The sequence below is a fragment of the Rhipicephalus sanguineus genome, chromosome 5 (genome assembly GCF_013339695.2).
Source record: "Rhipicephalus sanguineus isolate Rsan-2018 chromosome 5, BIME_Rsan_1.4, whole genome shotgun sequence".
NCBI classification, from domain to species: domain Eukaryota; kingdom Metazoa; phylum Arthropoda; class Arachnida; order Ixodida; family Ixodidae; genus Rhipicephalus; species Rhipicephalus sanguineus.
The window spans coordinates 198,023,866-198,044,986 of NC_051180.1; the positions used below are offsets into that span (position 1 = coordinate 198,023,866).

Consider the following 21,121-nt stretch of genomic DNA (forward strand, 5'->3'; position numbering starts at 1 on the left):
GACCGAAGACAGCGTTTGTCACACCCGACGGCTTGAACGAATTCAACGTCATGCCGTTTGGGTTGTGTAATGCGCCCGCGACCTTTGAGCGCATGATGGATACCGTTCTGCACAACTTGAAATGGCACACGTGCCTGTGCTACCTCGACGACGTCGTCGTTTTCGCCCCAGACTTCTCCACGCATCTTCAACGCCTGCGACTTGTTTTGATGCGTTTGAGCGACGCCGGGCTACAACTGAACCTAAAAAAGTGCCGATTTGCAGCACGGCAGCTGACAATACTAGGCTACGTCGTGTCCAAGGACGAAATTCTCCCCGATCCAGCCAAGCTTCGGGCCGTGACAGAGTACCCCAAACCTACGTCTGTCAAAGAACTGCGCAGTTTTGTAGGACTATGCTCGTACTTTCGACGCTTCATACGAAACTTCGCGACTATCATATCGCCGCTGACAAAGCTCCTTGGCAGCAACGGGCCTCTCAATACGTGGTCGTCAGAGTGCGACGTCGCTTTCGCGAAGCTCCGTCGTTTGTTGACGTCTCCTCCGATACTACGCCACTACGACCCTACGGCCTCTACAGAGGTACACACGGACGCCAGCGGTGTTGGCCTTGGTGCTGTCCTTGCACAGCGCAAACCTGGGTTCCCGGAATATGTCGTGGCATATGCAAGTCGCACGCTTACTAAAGCCGAGACCAATTACACCGTCACGGAGAAAGAATGCCTGGCAATCATGTGGGCCCTTACGAAGTTCCGACCTTATTTGTATGGTCGACCGTTTGATGTCGTCACCGACCATCATGCGCTGTGCTGGTTGTCGTCATTGAAAGATCCCTCAGGCCGTCTCGCCCGTTGGGCACTTCGCCTGCAAGACTACGACATCCGTGTACTGTACCGCAACGGACGCCAGCAGCCGACGCCCTGTCGCGCTCTCCCTTGCCTGACGACAATGCCCACAGCTCAGTGTCTCCCCTTGCCGTTTCTTCCATCGACATTCAGACAATCGCTAGCGAACAGCGCAAGGATCGCTGGATTGCCTTACTGATGGACTTGCTGACTGATCCATCGGCAACACCATCCACTCGCGCGTTGCGTCGTCAAGCCCACCATTTCTCCGTTCGCGACGACCTCCTCCACCGACGCAATTACAGCGGCGACGGCCGCCAGTGGCTACTAGTAATATCCCGAAGTCTGTGTTCTCACATATGCGAATCGTTCCACGCTGATCCGCAGTGTGCGCATTCTGGGGTATCGAAAACTTACCATCGCATCCGCCAACGGTACTTTTGGCGAGGGATGTACCGCTACGTGCAGAAGTTCGTTCGCTCCTGCATCGATTGTCAGCGCCGCAAAACTTCAACGCACCTGTCGCCGGCAGGTCTGCAACCTCTACCTTGCCCTGACCGGCCGTTTGGGCGTGTTGGCATCGATTTGTATGGACCACCTCACGCGATACGCCGAAACTGCCGCCCTCCCGGCGGCTACAGCGGGCGATGTGGCCTCCTTCCTGCTCCACCGATTCATGCTACGTCACGGTCCACCTCAGGAGCTACTCAGCGATCGAGGCCGTGTCTTCTTGTCGGAAGTCGTCGAAGCCATTCTAAAAGAGTGCAACGTTGTTCACCGCAAAACTACTGCTTACCACCCGCAGACGAATGGCCTCACCGAACGCTTAACCGTACCCTCGGCGACATGCTCTCCATGTACGTAGCCGCCGATCACACCAACTGGGATGCCATTCTGCCCTTCGTCACCTACGCCTACAATACCGCCGCTAAGAGCACCACTGGTTTTTCTCCCTTTTTCTTATTGTATAGCAGGCACCCCTCGCACACAATCGACACAATCCTTCCATACAAGCCGGATCGGTCTGAGTGTGCGCCGAATTCTCCTACCGCCCGACTTGCTGAAGAATGTCGCGAACTTGCCAAGACCTTCACTACGCATGACCAAGAGCGGCAGAGGAGCATTAGCGGTGACAGGATCACTTCTGAGCCGACGTTCCTCCCTGGAGCGCTCGCATGGCTCTCGATCCCTACCACTGCACCTGGCCTCTCTTCAAAACTACTGCCCAAATACGAAGGCCCCTACCGTGTTGTTGAACGCACATCCCCTGTAAACTATCTGATCGAATCAATCGATCCATCCTCGGACATGCGCCGTCGAGGGCGGGACATTGCAAACGTGGAGCGCCTCAAGGCGTACCATGACCGCTCATTGTGACAAGTTGTTAGGTAGCCAGGCGGCTCCCTTTTCGCACCCGGAGTAATTGTAGCGAAGCTTATTGGAACTCTGAAGTGGGTCGTCCTCTCCGGCCCCTTCTAGTGGGTTGCCCTCTTCGGACAGCGCGCAGCTCGCGCAGAGTCGGCCCCGCCTTGACTCGAGTGTCCGCCAATAAACATATTTATAATATATATATATATATATATATATTAGTCAAAGAAAGACACAGAGACAGCACCCTTGCTGCGGGCCGGCCGTTCTTTTTCCCCTTCGTCTGCCTCTCCGTCGCGCGCGCGTACCTGCCCCCTTCTTCTACCCCTTACTGAGAAGCATCGGGGGCTGCCCTTCTCAACTGCTCGACACTGGAGCTTCAACGAACTCTAATGACACGGGCGCGAGACGTGGCCTCGTGATACAGCGTCCGGGACTAGGGACGCCGACCATGTAGCAGGATCATGCTTTGGCCCCCAAGTATTTGTTTTACAATAAATGTTTCGGCTCTCTCTCTCTCTCCGGTGTCCTTCATTACATTCGGCTATGACTGCAAGAGCGCGGAGCTGCCGACAGTGTCTCGTGGGGCTGGAGGGCGCTGATGAACCATCGAGCTGGTGCCCCACGTGAGCTCGATGTATGAGAGTGGGCACGATGGTAAAAAGCACAGGTGCAACATGCCCTTGCTCATCTCGTGCCACGAGAGAAGGCAGAGTGGAGGGACGATGTGCGATGTAGAGATGGTGAGCCTCACATCTCTCATCCGCGGTAGAGCATGGGTCTGCAGGGAGGAGGTCACGGGCATTGAAAACGGCCGAAAAATGCCTGTGAACGTAGCACATCATTCACGCCAGGATTGAAGCATGATACCTTCGTCGTCGGCATGCCATGTCATGCCTTGGCGGCATCGCGAAGGTGGTCGATGACGACCGACCATTTCTAATGGTCCGCCTAGGCCTCGCGAGCTCCGAGAGCGCTGATGGTCACCACCCATGTTTTGGCGTCGTCCTGAAGAAACGCGTAACACCGGTAGTTCGCATGCAGCAGGCGATTGTTGGACGGCTGGCGAAAATCGGTAGTGCGCCCACGTCAAGCAGCCCAGTTGCTCTGATAGCTGCGTGAGGCACACCGGGGCTCTCTGCGGTTCTCGAGAGAGCTGGCTTCAAGATCTTGTGAGGCGGCCGCAGCCAACACGGCTTTGACCGCGCACAGTGCTGGCAAGGCGGCAGGAGACAAATCGGAACTCGACGCTGTCAAGGCGTTAGTCGTGGCACGGAGTTTCGCGATGGTATGCAGCAGTTCCTCGGCGCTGTCGTTTGATCCGCATGGACAGCCAAGGCCACTATCTGCGAAGGAGAGAGCGGGTCTGGTACTCACGGTGGCACCATGACCAAGGACGCGTGGACGGGATCTGTTGGAGGCATGATGATAGAGTCCTGTTCACGGGATTCATGCCATGGGGAGCGTTAACCGCGTTCGTAGACATGAAGAGCCCGTGCCGTGTCTTCGCGCGAACTGGCATCGCGGCGCCGGTGAAGGAAAACCTAGCCTCCAAGGAAGCGTTGACAGCGTCCGCGGATGGCGTTCACGGCACCGAGGTTATGAGGCGCCGAGGAAGCATAGGCGCCGTCCCCGCACTGTGCTTGGTGTGGTGACAGGTGGGCGGCTTCCGTGCCCGAGGAAGCCAGTTATATACAGAGCGTCCCAGGTATCACGTACCACGATCTAAAAAAATTACTCCATCTCCCACTAAAGGGAACCATGTGGGGATGCAAGCAGCGCTGTTCCCTTGTGTTTCCATTGTCGTTCCGTTTGTATGTTTCCGTGTATGTTTCATTTGTGTGTGGAGTTTTGTATATGCTGTGTACCGCTTATGTTATCCCCCCAACTCAATGTTTCCGTTGCGCTTCGGCTTCGCGTTGCCTCGCAGCTTCGAGATTCGCTTGCCGGCGCTGCCGTTTACGTTCAGCTTCGCGAGCGTCCATGGCGCCGTTGCGAAGAAGACTGCAACGCTTGCCGGCGTCGCCGTTTACGTTCAGCTTCGCGAGCGTCCATAGCGCCGTTGCGAAGGGGAGTGCAACGGGAGCGAGCACGCGCCGCATTATATACGAGCGCACAACTGTGGCGGAGAGGGAGAAACGGGAGAGGAGAAACAAAGCGGAGGCACCGCTCACGCGACCTCCTCTACCCCACCTCCTCCCACCTCAACGCGCTCACGCGAGGAGAGGGGGGAGAGTTGGCGCATGGGCAATGGGACGCGGACGCGTGAGGGAAGGATGGACACAGCGCAGAGCAAAAGCTGCTTCGCATCTAAAAAACAACGTCTTTACCTGAAGCACACCTAGTGCATATTGTCCCAGCATACCTTAGCTGCCACTACTAATTAATGAGTCCTAATTATGGTTCTAACTGGAAAAGTACTCACATAATCATCAAAATGTCAATTAGGCATAAGTAGACATGCTGAAATGACATCTAACTGCGCAATGTTGCGCAAAGTACTAATTACGCGCTCATTTTTTCCGGCTGATAAAGAAAGCGCGCGAAATATGAAAAAGGCAGCAGCGCGCATCAGGAAGCAGAGCCCTCAAACAGGCTCACTGTGAGGCAGCAAGACGAGAAAATTGTATGGATCGCCCTATCTACACTCCCCGACCGAAGAAACGCGCCGCTTTTTCGTTAGTCAGTGCTTTGGCCGCGTTATCGATAAGAACTGTCGGCCGTGAGGTAAGGATAATGATAGCTGCGTAAATCGAGTGCGAGAAACCGCTGAAAAACGGCAACGCGCGTTGTTGGTACTCGTCTTGTACCCTTGTCCAAGTGCCCAACGCTGTCTCGGGCAACCGAAAAAAGGAAAAGCGGTTGCTTGTAGTAAGCTTGTTTGAGGGAGATGCTTTCTTTTTTTTTGCCAGTGGGAGCGTAGTGTTAGCATGCCAACATATGCCTCATAAACATTTTAATGGTTATGCGAGTACTCTCGTGCTAGAAACACATTTAGGACTAATTAAATAAAACTCGTTAGCGAAAAAATTAGTAGTGGCTATGACAGTATACTGAGAGCAATATACAGTGGGTTTGACTCGCGTAACGACGTTCCTCTTTTTTTTTAGATCGTGTTGCGTGATAGCTGGGACGCCCTGCATATATTACCGATTATAGACAGAATGAAGGAAAGAAGATGACTTTTAAGGGCTTGTTTTTCTTTTGTTAAACACAATATTAATGAGAACTAACAGCCAATAAAGCCTGACGCGTCCATTTCCGCGCCGGTGGGAGAGGCCTCTCTGGTGTAATGAAATCTTCTCGATAAGAAGCACGTCGAGGTCGTTCTCTTAACGTAAAGCATTCCGGCATTGGTACCTATTTGATTGTTCGTGTTAGACCCGCATAGCTGCACGGCAGTTTTTGTTGAGAGCTTCTTTTTTTCTTTCGCGTCAAATAGAGACCGAGCACGCTGCGTGCTCATTTTGCCGTCTCTCATCACATCGTCTTGCGGTAGCGCACACAGCGGAGAAATATACGGTACACGCGCTCAGTACCGCGGCCTTTCAAAAGAGCAAACGGAGTATGCTGTGAAATAACGTTTCTAGAGCCCCGTTATCAGCAGTGAAGTTTGCGAGGTTGGCGTCTCACAATATTTAGTGCAGAATATCGGCTCACGTAACGCAGTAAAGACGAAATCCGCGCACTGCCCGACAAGGTGGCCAGCGCGCGCTGCCGTAGCAGACGACGCGGTTCAACACAATGCCCTTCGAGTGTCCGCGCACGTGCGAGCTGCTGCCGGCACGCGAGTGCAGCGCTCGCTGCATCGCGATCTCATGCGCTCCGAGTTTTCCCTTAAGTGTGAAACAGCGTGTACATTGATCTGAAAGAGGGGTGCTCGGCTCATTGGCATAGAACGCGTGACGCCGCCTATGACTGCTTAGGCACGAGAGAATGCACCAGGGTACCCCACAGGCAAGTGCCACTACCTGACACCTACGTCAAGGATTAGCGTCACCTCCAGGTTTTTCGCGCGAGTTGTCTGAAAATGTTTCATGTGGCTTTATACCTTGGCGGTTGACCTAAGTGCTGACACCGGCCTACACTTGGTTATATATGGCAGCTCATCGAAAATCGGTTAGCCTACACAAGGTACGTTCCCTCGTTCGCGCCATTTCTTATGCTAGAGAGAAATGTGTAGCTAATGCGAGGCAGGTGCCTGGAGCAAGCATTCTACACCCGATGTGTTTGGTGCTTACCGTGACTATGGCTGTAAAACTCGTCTTTCCCTTTGCTGTACGTCGACGGCGCATCCAGGCTTCCCTGCGTAACAGAAGAAAAAGAACGTGCAAAATTACAAGGAAGAAATGCGCTGTTTTCAAGAGCTGTCTTCCTGTAATGTGTGTACTCGGTGAAGCGTCAAGTGATTATGCATGGGCTTGTCATACAAGAATAATCAAAGCTAGAAGCCATGCTACTACCGGCCGGTCCGCAGTTCTGCGGCTCACAGTTGCGTGAGGACACGCAGGAGCTCTGCGCCGCTGTCGTTTGAGCTGACCGCTGAGCCTCCTCTCCCAAGAATATCCATTGCTACATATGTTTTATTTATTTATTTATTTATTTATTCAAGTATCTTAAGGGCCAGCTAGGGGCACTACATAGGGGGGGGGGGACATAAACAGAACACAATTTTTACAGATAATGAATAACTGCAGGTTAATACAATGCTATAGCAGAAATTCGTAGAACGTAGCAACAAGCCAAGCAATACAGCATGAGTAAACATGAGATAAAGCATATTTATTAATGAAAGTCACCGGGTTCCAAATAGGTTAGCAATGCTGAAATAAACAAAGAAGTCTCAGCTATTGTAGCAATCCTGGAAGGTAATTCATTCCATTCCTTTATTGATAAAGTTAAAGGCGAATTTTTGAATTTTTCCGTACAGGCGAAGATAGGGTTGACTTTGAAAGCATGATCGGTGCGATTAGAAGTATGAGGTGGCGGTAAAATATGCGTTCGGGCAAATGATGTGTTAGAGTGATAAAGGGTATGAAAAAATGATAATCTGGAAAATTGCCTGCGCACATCAAGCGGCGGCATATTCAGCTCTGCTTTCAAAGATGAAACGCTTTGAAATCGTGAGTATGATGATAAGATGAATCGAGCTGCTTTATTCTGGACGGCTTCCAGTAGATTAGTAAGGGTGATCTGGTGGGGATTCCAGTGAAGGGCGCACAAGGAAATTATATGCTTGAAGCCTGGTGTCCCTGTCGGCTAGATATAAACGTCGCTTCAGAAAGCCAACTTTCGTCTGCGCTTTGCAAGTAATGAGTTCTATGTGGTCAGTCCATGTTAGTCTTGAATTGATATGGACGCCGAGATATTTAACCGTTGTAACTGAGTCTACAATTTATCGTTTAGTACATAAGTATTACATTGTGACTTCAAGTCTGAATTGAAAGTGAAGTGTTTAGTCTTTTCTAGATTAATTTGCATCTGCCATATGCTGCACCATTGTGTTAGCTTATGAAGGTCAGATTGTAGAGCTATGACATCGTTAGGACCAGCTATTTCTCTGTATATAGCGCAATCGTCCGCGAAAAGGCGAATTGTTGAATTAAAATTTGATGCTATGTCATTAATATATATTAAAAATAAAAGCGGTCCTATTACTGTACCTTGAGGGACACCAGACTTGACAAGTGTTGGTCTGGATATATAATCATTTAGTTTAACGACATGAGAACGATTTTTTTAGAAATTACTCAAGCCATCGTGTTGTTTCGCAGTCCAGTTCGAGATTACGTAATTTTAGTGTTAGTCGTTTATGAGGTACGCGGTCGAAGGCCTTTGAAAAGTCAATAAAGATTCCGTCAACAAAGTGCAGTGAGGTGTGAATGTCAGTTACCAACTCGTAAAGCTGTGTTTGGCATGAGAGTTTCGGACGGAAACCATGCTGATTGGTTATGAGCAAATTATTTCGATTGAGAGGCGCCATTATGTGTGTGTAGATTATGTGTTCTAGCAGTTTGCAACTAATTGAGGTCAGTGATATAGGACGATAGTTATTGAAGACAGTGGTCCACTCTTAGGTATGGGCAGAACACGAGCTATCTTCCAGTCTTCTGGTACGCATCCAGAGTCAAGTGACTGTTGGAATATTAAAGAAAGCACAATTGCTGATATGTGACTGGTTAATTTTAAATGTTTAGCGCTGATGCCATCCGGGCCTGGGCTGGTCTTGAACGGCAAGCGGTCAATAGCGCGTTTTACATCATTAGAGGTTATAATGATTGATGGAAAGCTAAACGGAATGGCTGGTTGCGGAAGGATCAAGGAACTATTGATGGCTGGTTGCGGAGGGATCAAGGACATGATTGTCCTTTGTCCCCGCAAGGCTCCTTGTTGCGTCTTGCGTCATTCAATCCAATTCCCGGCCGTCCTCGACGGCCTTTGCCATCCTTCGGTACTATTCTGTTGGTCTAATATATATATATATATATTGCCAAAAGTTATTCGACACCCTTTGAAGAGCACGCCGCTTCCTCCTTTTATAAACTCCGCCACAGAACTGGCACGCGAAGCGCGCAATACAACGCCGGATTGCCGGATTGCGCGTGCCACGACACCACGGGTTGAAAAGAAGACTGGCGGCTGATGGAATGAGCGGCACGCGACTACATGTGTGAAGAAGAATTAAGTAGACGAGGTTCGGACTAGCTAGTGGGGGACATCTCTGCAAAAAGTTGTGTGTCTTGAGTTGACGGGCACAGGTTCGCCCTAAATAAATAGTTATTTTTAGCAGCAGGCGCTATATTTGTTGGTTCCAATATATATATATATATATATATATATATATATATATATATATATAATATGTGTTGGCGCTGGAGAGACCCGTGGCCATGGAACTAAAAGCAAGCAAACTTTATTTGGGCATAACACTTACAGGGTTTGCCCGCGAAGTAAGGCAAAACGAGGACTTAAACCCCCTGACTAGGCCTTACCTCGCTAGGGCAGCCACTAGAACATAATCAAGGAACAAGAAGTTAATCACTAGTACAGCAAGAAAACAATAACTAATTACAGTAATAACACATGAGAGTAATGACACAGTAACAGTAAGGGCGTAATCACTTATGCAATAATAACAACAAGAACATAATCAGTAATGCAAGGAGTAGTGATACATAGTAACAGAAACAATTAGTACTATTGCTAATGCAGTAGCCAAACATATCAACATTTCTATAATACATCGAATTCTGAAGCAACAAAGATGTTCATTAATAAATGTTTTAATTCATGAATTTTTTCTACAATTTTTGGCTACTTCAACTACATTAGGATACATATTACATGAACAGATAGTTTCATACTTAATTGTTTGCATGCCGTAGTTTGTGCAGGGCTTCCTCATTACTAATGATATGTTGCGCAAACTGTATCCTGTGTCTCGAGATACCGGTTTGAAAATGTCTCAAAGTTGCTCGCGGTTTCTTTAAACTACCGAATGGAAATCTTTGCTCTGTAAGAGTTTCTAACGTTAAGGATAATGTAGCGCATCATTAGTTTAGAAGACCTTATGTATTCATTTGAAGAGCTAAGAAAACGAACAGCTCGACGTTGTAGGACTGCCAGTTTTTCTGTATCGATTTTGTTTCCGTTTACCCATACTAATAAGACATAGCTATTATTCAAATGTACAAGTGAAAAGTACAGTTGTCTGACGCGCCTGACAGATACATAGTATTGGATTCGTCGTAGTAAACCAACGGAGCTGGCCACCTTGGTGCGAACCTTATGTGCTCTGGCGAGCTTAAATTTTTATATATAACACCTACAAAAGAATGGCTTGTCACATGCACTTCCTACTGAAAATTCCTATATATACAGGACCCATACATATGATGTTATTGGATACAGGTCGTATAGGGGATACGGCTTATAGGTGATACAGGTTTATAGGTGATACAGGTTTATAGGTGATATAGGTTGTATAGGTGATAGGTCGTATAGGTGATACAGGTAGGTTGATTATATCGGTGTTACAGGTGATATGGGTAATATGGGCCGAATCAGCGATTTGGGTCACAAATGACGTGCAGCAAAGGAACATATTGATAAAGACATGCCAGTTTATGAAGCGTGTAATAAAAGCAAATATATACAGCAATTCAAGCTGTAATGATATCTCGCAGCAGTGTAATTATAAGAATGTAAGAATTCACTGTTGCACTTACATATATACTTGAAGAAAAACGATCAGGCAAGAATATTTGGTAACTGATTATTTATTTAATCTTTAAGCATCTCCGCAATAAAACGGTTCATCTTTTTCAAACGTTCAGCTCCCGGTACTTCGTTGGGCTTCTCGGCCACATACTTGTTGAAGGCATCTGTGGAATAATGAGCAGGAATGTGAAGGAATTTTAAGCACTCATAAGTTCACATGTATGGTAAAAACGAACAAGGTAAAAACTGGGAGAGAAGTCGCAAATTAGTACACGGGCACACTATTCACATGAATGGCACCATACACGCACATGCACAGTGATGCTGATGCTGTGATTTCTTCATTGTGTAAGCTGCAGCGGACCTTCGGTGTTCTGTAAAGTGTTCAAGTCAAAATAGCAAACACAGATCTGTTAACATCTATATTTATTTTTACGAAAACTCCAATAGGGAGGAAATCCATCATTTAGTTGGCGTAGCGCCTGTTTCCGAATAACCAGGGCAAGGCCTGCCTGTAAGAAATACAAAAAAAGAGAGAAAATCTTGTCATAAAAAATAAAATAGCTAGAAGAGGACGGTTTAATAATGTAAACCACAATAGTTACGTAGTTGCATACTGATACAACATCCAACGCACAATACTTTTTTTCAGTTTTCATGACTTTCGAGTAGAACGTACGAAGGCAGTGAAAATGATAAACTTACTTTCAAAGATAATCAACAGAGGCGCGTGGTTTGGAGATCCAGCAAATACAGAAAGTGTTGATGGCACATCATGGTGACGGTATCTGTCTCTGCAGCTTTGCAGAAGGGAAGCTGCGATGGAGTCTTGCATGTAGGCTGAGGTGTCCATTTTTCCGCAGGAAAGTTGCGATGCTGGGTCTGGTGAACAACCGTTCCGCCGAAACAAACTTCTATGTACGGCCACAATTGCAGCACATGAGCGAAATATGTTCTTCACTCTTTCGCTGATAGCCTGTGCACATCGCGGTACTCGATGTCCACGAAATCAGAGCAAGAGAGATCGCAAGTGACGAACACGATCCGCACTCGTGACGCTGGTGAGCAATTCTGAAGAAGAAAGTGCGGCGCGGAGGGATACACAACAAGAACTAAAGTGACCGTCAGAAATTTACACTGGTGTAACTGCCAATAAATTCTGCGAAGCTTATTTGTGAACTATCAAGTTTTCATGGCTCAATATTAGCACCCTATAAAATACAAATTGATCTTTTCTCGCGTTATTTTCTTGATCGCAACAGTAGACGGGCCTCCTTGCACCTGTGCAGCGAAAGTTTGCGACATGCGTTCTCAGAATTCTTCCCCGCTCAGGGTCTCGCCACGTGCAAAGACTACCATCCGCGACTTACCAGACAGGCGAGTTTCGAAACAATAGGGCGCGCCTTTTCCCCCCACGGGGTAGAGCAGATTAAAAATGCACGACCATTGAAAGACGCGTTCGTCGAATCCGCATTCTTTTCGCGTAAGCCGGCTACCACGACGTGTTTTATCCCCATTTTTATCGTACTTCTCATGAATAAATAGTAATAAAATAATAATAATAATAAAGACACTGCCTGTCAAAGCATTGAATACACATTCCGATAAACATTGAATCAAGGGTATTTTTGCTAATTTTGGAAGGCAGCATTTTAGCGCATCATTGAAGCGAATGCACGTGTCGCACTTGACCGCGACACGATCCGTCTACACAGTTCAGAAACACGTGCGCCGCACAGTCAGTGCCTGAAAGCATATACTTGCATGCAGTTTTATGTAATACAATGCTGCTCCACTGAGTGCTGTAACTGTATCTTCAAGTTTGGTTTATGCCTAATTCAGGACCCTTATTAACGAACGTGTCTTACAGAAAAATGGGAAAATATGCGTAAGAGAAAACTGCAGCCAATAGTGGTGCTGGCCATATGACACACACACACGCGCGCACGCACGCACGCACACACGCACACGCACACACACACACACACACACACATTAAGTTTTGTGAATTCTACCCCAGAAGCTAATGTAGGTGTCAACATCCCTCATTGAGGGCTCTCAATACTACGTCAATTAAATGTGTAGTGGCCGTGGGTCAATTAAAACTTTCTTAATGTATGTCAATTAAAAATAAAATGAGTGAAAGTCAACTGAATATTTCAAACCTAATGTCAATTCCATGTTTATTGAGGGCACTCGATTAGAAGCTCCCGTTTAATTGACCAGCTATTGAGTCAAAAAGGCCTCGGTTCGGGGTCAATTGACACGCAAAGTGCATTTTTGTAAGGGGTGCGCGTGCAAAAAGATGTTGTAAGAGGTGTAGATGAAAGCGGATGATTATGGGCTGCACTGCCACTTGTCAAGATAAAAAAAAAAGCCAACTGGTTCGAGAGCTAGATGGAGATGAAAGGGAATTTGAAAGATAACATTGAGAATTAAGTGCTGTCCTGCCACTTATAAAGATAAAAAGGCGAACTATTGATCAGGAAGAGATTGAGAGAGGTTTGAATGAGAGCGGATGAAAGAAAACAACTCCTGTGTTGATCCTATATGCCGCCATATAGGTCCTGGGAGGCCCTTTTTGTATCCTATAACCGCCATATGGGTCCTCTGGAGGTCCTATTTGAGTCCTATATACCGCCATATGGGTCCTCTGTAGGTCTAAAGTGCGTTGGCGTGCTAGTTGCGTCCTACTTGCGTCTTATGTACCGCCATATGGGTCCTGTTTAGGTCCCATTTGGATCCTGTTTGGATCCTATATACCCCCACACGGTCCTATACAATTCCTGTATTTAGTCCTGTAAGTCCTGTATAAAACCACACGGATCCTGTGTGAAACCATATAGGTTTTTTCAGTAGGGCTAGTTGCGAATCCACAATAAAAAGTTTTACAATAAAAAGTCTTTATTTTTAGAACAAAAACCGCAAACTTTGTTTGCTTCGCGTTTAAGCTGAATTAAATATAGGCATTGGTGAAGTTCTCTTAACCAAGAATTTGCAGTAACTTCTAGTTCCTGAAGGTCAATACCAGAAAAGAAATACATTAGTGTCATCCGCGTACACGACCATTTCATCTGTGAGTGGAATGCTCACTATATCATTTATACACACGATAAATAAAAATGGCCCTAAAATTGAACCCTGTGGTACCCCATATTTATTTACGTTTTTTTTTTCTAAACTGTAATCTTACAGGTAAGTATACTGCAGTCGAGAATAAAGGTAACTATTCATACGTGCGCCGCGAATGTCATATACTTGAAGCTAGTTAAGCAATATTTCATGTTTTATAGAATTGAGGGCCTTTCAAAAATCTAAAAATATACTAAGAGTAAGTTTTTTTTCTTTAATAGTCGTTTTAATTGTATCTCTTATTCTTTATAATGCCATTTCGGCTGACTTTTTCTTCTGAAAGACATATTGCTTATCCGTAATAATACGCTTGTCCTGTAGAAAGCTATTAAGGCGCTTATATGTAATACGCTCAGCTACTTTTGAAAATAATGGCAGAACCGAAATCGGTCAGTAGTTGTTTAGGCCGTTGTGATTCCCATCCTTAAGGATTACTGCAACATGAGCTAGCTTCACGGCTCGTGACCTCCTCCAAGTCCTCCGAAATAAGGATAGACTGCTATTGACTATCCTGGGACGACAGACTGTGGCCGGCACGGCGCAGCTTAAACCAGTGCAGACGTTCCAAACGATTCCGGACCTCAGTCAGAACATCAGTGCTTTCGACGGCTCCGAGGACGCTTCTTCGGCACGTAAACGCACCGACAGCATTCGCCGAACGTCAATAATTCATGGGTGGCCTGCTGCCAACACGTTGCAAACTGCCAAGGCCCGGTTGGTTGGAGTTGCCAAGGACTGGTATCGTTCCAGAAGCTTGCAAATCATATCGTGACAAGAGTTCGACGAACGTTTGCGTCGAACCTTGGCGACCCAAACTCGAGTTGCGGTACGATGGCGCAGGACGCAAGGGCGCGTGCAGCAGCGAAACGAGAGCACGACCGTCTACTTTCATCCCTAGGTGCGTCTTTGACACGTAATTAACTGCGACAATAACGATATGCGAGAAGAAGCTCTCGCGGTACTAAGGTCTTGTCAATTCTGCACCATGCACGTGAAAAGGACGCATGACGATGACTACGGGCCTCTCCACGACATCCTGGAGTTCAAACGCATCGAACAAGAACGGTGGGAGCTTTTTGGATCACACAAGTGAAGCCCTGTGTCATCACTGGGTTCGGAGCGCAGCCTGCCCGCTCTCATTACAAGTAACCACCGACGCCAATAAAGGAACAGATCGACGCCTAGGAATTGCCGCCATCACCCACACGCTGACCGCAAATGCTATACACCAGAGCACACCTGTCTCGCACCCAGGCTGCTGGCGAGCCGAGCGGATACTCTCGCATCCAGACGCCGGGATGGTCGGGCTGCCAAGGCTCACGTGGGTTGCGCCAAGTAAACAGGGCAAGCTGCAGTTCTGAGCTCAACAAAATGCGTTGGCGGGCTTGTTGGTGAGAATCCATATTGCTTTTTTAGCGCAAAAAACGACACCACAAGAAAGAAGACGGAACACAGCGCTACTCTCAACTGACATGGTTTATTGCGTCACTCCACTCTTTATAGCAGCCAGATACCGGTAGGACATGCGCCGTGCACCCTATGCGCACAATCACCACACCTTGGACACCTGAGCGCAATCATGAAAGCGCATCCAAAAAGCAAAATTCAGCAGAAAACAAGGTAATGGACGGCACACTAATGCACTGCGACCCCAATGATTGAATGAAAAAAGCTTCCGATAATTCTCGGGCGGTGGTGTCACGAATCTTCTTTAAGATAGTGGTTAGTCTTAACAAGGCTTGACAATTGCATTTTTTGCAGTGTTGAGCTAAATGTGAGCCTGTACCAGTCGGCAGGGATCGCTCATGTTCTTTAAGGCGCTCATTCACACAGCGGCCTGACTGACCTACATACACTTTGCCACAAGAGAGTGGAATCTTGTAGACCACCCCTACGCTGCACTCGACAAACTTCTGGTGTCTCTTTTCACATTGCGGCTTTTTGTTTTCTTTACAAACACGCCTGCACAACATAGACAGTTTCCGGGGGGCAGAAAATACAACCGGGATTTGGTACCTAGTGGCCACATTCTTAAGATTGTGAGCCACTTTATGGCAATACGGCACTACTACTGGCTTCTTCTCTGTGTCGTTTCTACACTTCTGGCGCTTGCCTTTCAGCTTCTGAAGCAAAACTTCAGAGACCGACGTCACAACCACACTTGGGTAACACGCATCCTGCAACCTTTTTAACTGCGCGTTAAATAAACCATGTCAGTTGAGTTGAATAAACCATGTCAGTTGAGAGTAGCGCTGTGTTCCGTCTTCTTTCTTGTGGTGTCGTTTTTTGCGCTAAAAAAGCAATATGCAGTTCTGAGGCTTTAAAGTGCGAAAAAGTACCAGTTCACGCCACTTCTGCGCATAAGAGCTTGCCTGGGCACTACTGTTTTGTCTTTGGATGCCAAAGTAAGCAGTGCAACAGAAGGATATTAGCGCTGTCTACGACGATCACGACCCTCCACGGGAATAGTGCCTGTGCAGTGCTTTCAGCTTCGCCGTGAGTGGATAATTGTAATTCAAGCAAAAAAACTACGAGCCGAGTGAAATAAGTACAGTAACTGCATGCATCGTGGATCATTGTAATTCAAGCAGAAAAATTAGGAGCCGAGTGAAAATGCGCGAGTAAGTACACTAACTGCATGTATTCTATGTGTGATGCCAGTCTATCCATTTTACGAACCTAATTTGCGTGACCCACAACTGGTTTGAAGGCAGACGCAACCTTTGTGTGGGGGTGCACTTATTACCTTTGAGCGTTTCCTTTGACGAAAATGTAGTGCATGGTAGTGCTTTCAAGCACAAGCAATCAGTATGCTTTGCCACTTTCAACGTAGCTGTAGTACTATTTATAACATCCATGCCTTCAAGATTACAAGCTTTCGTCTTCAAACGACAGTAAATGGCAATGTGCATGTTTGGGCTAGTTGGCAATCCATTGACTGGTGCGGTGTTCCTCAACAGCTGGCCAGAATTTCGTGCCTTCATTTCAGTGTTTGATGCCCACAAATTTATTTGGACACGAAGCATCCAGCTGCACATAATACACATATTTGCACGTAAGTAAACAGCCCTCTTGCCACTGTCCTTTACGTCGCAGGCGTAGCGTTACCCCAAGCAGCTAATTTTTTAGCATACTTACACAGTACGCATTTATTAATAGACAGCTGGATTCCGCCCATTTTAATATCGGCTTAACCAAGAGTAGCACACTTTCGCTTGTGAAGCATCATTGTTACAGGATTAAAATCTCGCAGACAGCTTCCAAAAGGGATCGATGAACGATACTGTAGGTGATACTCTGTGATAGCACGCTTTTGTGAGCAAGACGCATTATTGTAAGAGCACTCGTGAAACAAAAATTGCGTTACGCGAAACCACCCGCAAAGCGTACTCTAATTATTACGCGATGCATGTTAACATGATGAGTTTTCACAAAACTTTGTGCGCAACTAGTAATATGCGGCAACAAAACATTTCACTCTTTCGCGAGCGGCCCTACAATTACGACTTACGCTTACTACAGCGAGGACGTCTTTTAACAAATATAACAGCGTACGTACCTGACGAGGTTGATTCCGCAGCCTGCTCAGCACATACTGTATACATTGTGGACGTGCACGGGCAAGGTGTTTTTGATGTTCCAATAAAAAGAGCGAAAATTTCCAGGCTAGAACAAACGGGATACACGCTCTCCGACGGGCTGAGTTTCGCGTTTGCTCTGTATAGCGCCTGCTGGCATGGCAGCCCGGGCATGTAGTTTCGTCGCGTGTGCGATAGATGGCGCCACGCGCGATGCAAATATGGCGCTACGCATGGAATTCGCTGTGTTCTGGTGTATAGGGATCCCAGGCTCAACTTTACGGGGCGACGACAGCGCTGCGCTGCGGCTCTCGATAGAAGCTTTAACCGAAACTGGGGGTAGATGCACCCGACTCGGCCTGTTTGTCGGCAGCGGAACACGCGCGCGCGCGCGTTGCTCAGTCGGTGTGGGGAACTGGGGGGCCGTGCCGACAGCTTGGCACGCTGAACCGAGAGGCTTGCTGTGTGAAGCTGCATTCCCGCGTTGGCAGAAGCGACTCCGCGGAAGCGGAAGCGAGGTCCGAATTATTGCTGTGTCGCGGGCTGCCACAACAGTGCAGAGAACACGAAGGCACGTGATTAAGGTGTGAAACTTTATCAGTTCGCGGGCATGTCGCACGGAAAATAAAGGCGACAAGCGTTTATCACCACAGTAAGGAAAATCAGGTATGTCGTAGCTGACAGCGCTGTGTAATGATTACTCGCTGTTTTCTAGCATTGTGCAAGTCCAGTTACGGTTGTAGGTGAAAAACTTTCTGTTTTGATTCCCTGTGCTTGAAAGACGCACTCGTCATTGTTGAATGCTCACACTCGCGTTTACCGCGGTTAGCTTTGCACGGTTGGTTTAATTCAACTGAACTCGGCAGGTTGTCAAAAGTTAGGCGCCAGCAATTTACGCGTCGGGAAGGTTGCTTTATCACGCCGGAACGGACGCCTGTACATTTTCACCAAAATTTGACATCGTTCTGCTGGTTTGTTTTATTTGTCACTTTATTAGGGCGATATATATTTAAGCCGCTAAATATAACTGGTACTCACTACATGTTTAGCAGTTGCCACCTTGCAGTAGCCACCTTCTGAATTTATACGGTTTTCTAGCCGGGTTCGCGCAGCAGGTTTTATACGCCTGTAAAGTCGATATTCTCGTAAAAACAGAGTGTAAGCATGTCGCGAGAGCCGAAGAAACGAGAAGAACAGTTCAACTTGCTTCACAGTGGTTAAAGCTCTGCTAGCTGCACTCATGAGCACACTCGCTCACACTCATTTGAACGTTGTGAGTTTGAGCATGAGTGAGTGACGAGTGGTATGAGTAGAGGTGAGTATGAACGTGAGTGAGCACTCATGAGTGTGAGCGGAAGTTAGTGTGAACGTGAGTACTCATGAGTGTGAGTAGACGTGAGTATGAACGTGAGTGAGTACTCATGAGTGTGGGGAGACGTGAGTGGGAACGTGAGTGAGCACTCATGAGTGTGAGTAGAAGTGATTATGATTGTGAGTGAGTACGCATGAGTGGGAGTAGGCGTGAGTATGAACGTGAGTGAGTACTCTTGAGTGTGAGGAGACGTGAGTTAGAATGTGAGTGAGTACTTATGAGTGTGAGTAGATGTGAGTATGTACGTGAGTGAGTGCTCATGAGTGTGAGTAGGCATGAATATGAACGTGAGTGAGTACTCATGAATGTGAGTTGACGTGATTATCAACATGAGTGTGTACTCAGTTATGCGGGTAGGCTCCAGTAAGAACGTGAGTGAGTCTTGGTAGTCGTGAGTTGAGCGTGAGTGAGTATTGACGAGTGTGAGTGGAAATGAGAATAAATGTGAGTCAGCATCTATGAGCGTGAGTATGAAAGTGAGTGAGTATCGATGAGTGTGAGCGGGCGTGAGTACGAATTTCAGGAGGTGCCGATCAGTGTGAGTGGACATGAGTGTGAACTTGAGTGAGTGCCGCGAAATGAAATATGAAGTGTGAGTATCGATGAGTGCGAGTGGAAATGAGAATGAACGTGGGTGAGTGTGAATATAAAAGTGAGTGATTTGGATATAAAGCCGCTCTTTCTGCAACGCACCGTAACTATATAAACCTATGAAACGAGTGTCTTGCTTTAAACAATTTCTCAACGAAAGCAAATTTTAATGAAAATGAATGCGGGAACCTTGTTTTCTAATAGTCGCAGGCTATGCGCGAAAGAAAGCACTTCTGAAAAATCACGAATGTCTCCCGGAGTAAGCCCGGCTTTGTGCGGCATATCCGGAGCCCAAGCGCACCCATCGGCAGTCATGGGCACGCCGTGAGGGGTAATTTACCACGTGTTTTACAAACGTAATCTGTCCTTAAAGACTCAGATAAGCACACGTGAGTGCGGGCGCGTGGACACCGCCTGCGTTGAGATCAGGCATATCATATGACAGAGGATCACCGTGCATAGCACCCACAGAGCCACGTACGTTCATTCTCTTCTATTATAACGCGAAATGACGTGCAGGCAAACCCCGAAAACAGCCACCAGAAACGAGGGTCAAAGCGTGCACGGCGGTGGTCCTGGCAACGCGCGCCGGCGGTATTGTAATAACTAGAGCTCTTCACCTTCCCGACGAGGCGTGTGCAATTTGACCGAATGCCAAGTACGTGCTGGAAGGGCCGTACTGAATCTGCGCCTCAAAATATCGTCTTTAATAAAGAAAAGCCATTATATTTCTTTAGTACACCGAAGAGCTCTCCACACGAATTAACTTTTTTGTTTCACGTTACCGCGAGTGGACACACGCTGAACATTGAATATCGCTCCAAATGTTATTAGGACTTACAAGAAACCGTGTCTCAAACATTTGAGGACTTCAGCAGAGCAGACGGAATCTGCAGTGAGCAAACAATCGCGCTTGATAATTCATTGCATCACTCATGTAACAGGAGCCTGTACAAAGACGCGCATAACGGTCTTAACTCGTTGATTTACAGTTTTAGTTGGGCGTCCGCAACAGCTCAGCGGACGCAGGCTGCCAGCCATTCCGCAGCTCTTAATTGAGCATACGTAACGAGCCTACGTACGCAGCACGACTGCGGGAGAGAGTACATGACGCTGCGCAGTACGCAACGTATCTATTCCAGGGATGCGTGCGTACGCCCGTAACAAGACGTTGCGTACCTAACGCAACGCTTACTACGTTGTGTTCTCGTGAGACCTCGAAAAAATAAGAAACGAGAGCACATGATGGCTGCAGTGGCTTTCGACGCAGACAGCAACAGCGAACCCGGTGCAAGTCATGTGTACTCCAGATTGAAAGGACATGGCTCCATGCCAGACAAGGTGCAATCAAGCGGCCCGTTCCGGCGTCCTGACGAGTGAGAAGACATAGCGTGGCGTCTCACAAAAATCCTCAAGCAACCGTCTTCGACAGGCTGTGTGCGCGCACGCGTTATCTTTTTCTGTCAGGCCTCTCAGCGAATGACGCCGTATAAGGAATCGGTATAACACGAAAGCGAAACGTATCATCACAGAACCAGTTTATTGTTTATAGTGCAATGGAATATGAGAGCTTCTACAATGTCTACTATTGTTTGGCAGATATAGCATCGCTTGATGTGGATGCATCGCACTCGCGTTGACGCCTAGTGGCACATCTCCGTACCGACGACTAACGCCCATGATCATGATTTAACCCACTGCGGTAGCTGAAGTTCTTAGCATATACGTGGATACCGCATATGGGTGAATCCCGCTGAAAGATTGTACCAACAAGCACATAGTAAACACTGATACTCAATATGCACTCCTTCAAAGTGTCGTGAAACGCGAAGAGAAACGCGACGAGCGCCGTGTCTTCCCTGTAGCCTGGCCGAATTCTCTCAGGGCGAGAGGGGAACGCTGTGCGACAAGCAGGCGAGCGTCGGAGAGCTATTTTTCAATATGGATGGATGCTATGAGCGACGTTTGGTCTAAAGCCGTCACCCCACGCTTTGTTAAGGCGTTGACGACATTTGA

At 47.4% G+C, this 21,121-nt stretch overlaps 1 protein-coding gene across 1 annotated transcript in view; it reads right to left on the minus strand.

Moving 5' to 3' along the window:
- LOC119395174 (nucleolar and coiled-body phosphoprotein 1) overlaps window positions 1-21,121 on the minus strand; it is a 675,420-nt gene that overhangs the window by 302,865 nt on the left and 351,434 nt on the right. The window contains exon 12 of the mRNA XM_049416108.1: window positions 6,454-6,517. Coding sequence (XP_049272065.1) covers window positions 6,454-6,517 — 64 coding nt within the window. The remainder of the gene's footprint in view (window positions 1-6,453; window positions 6,518-21,121) is intronic.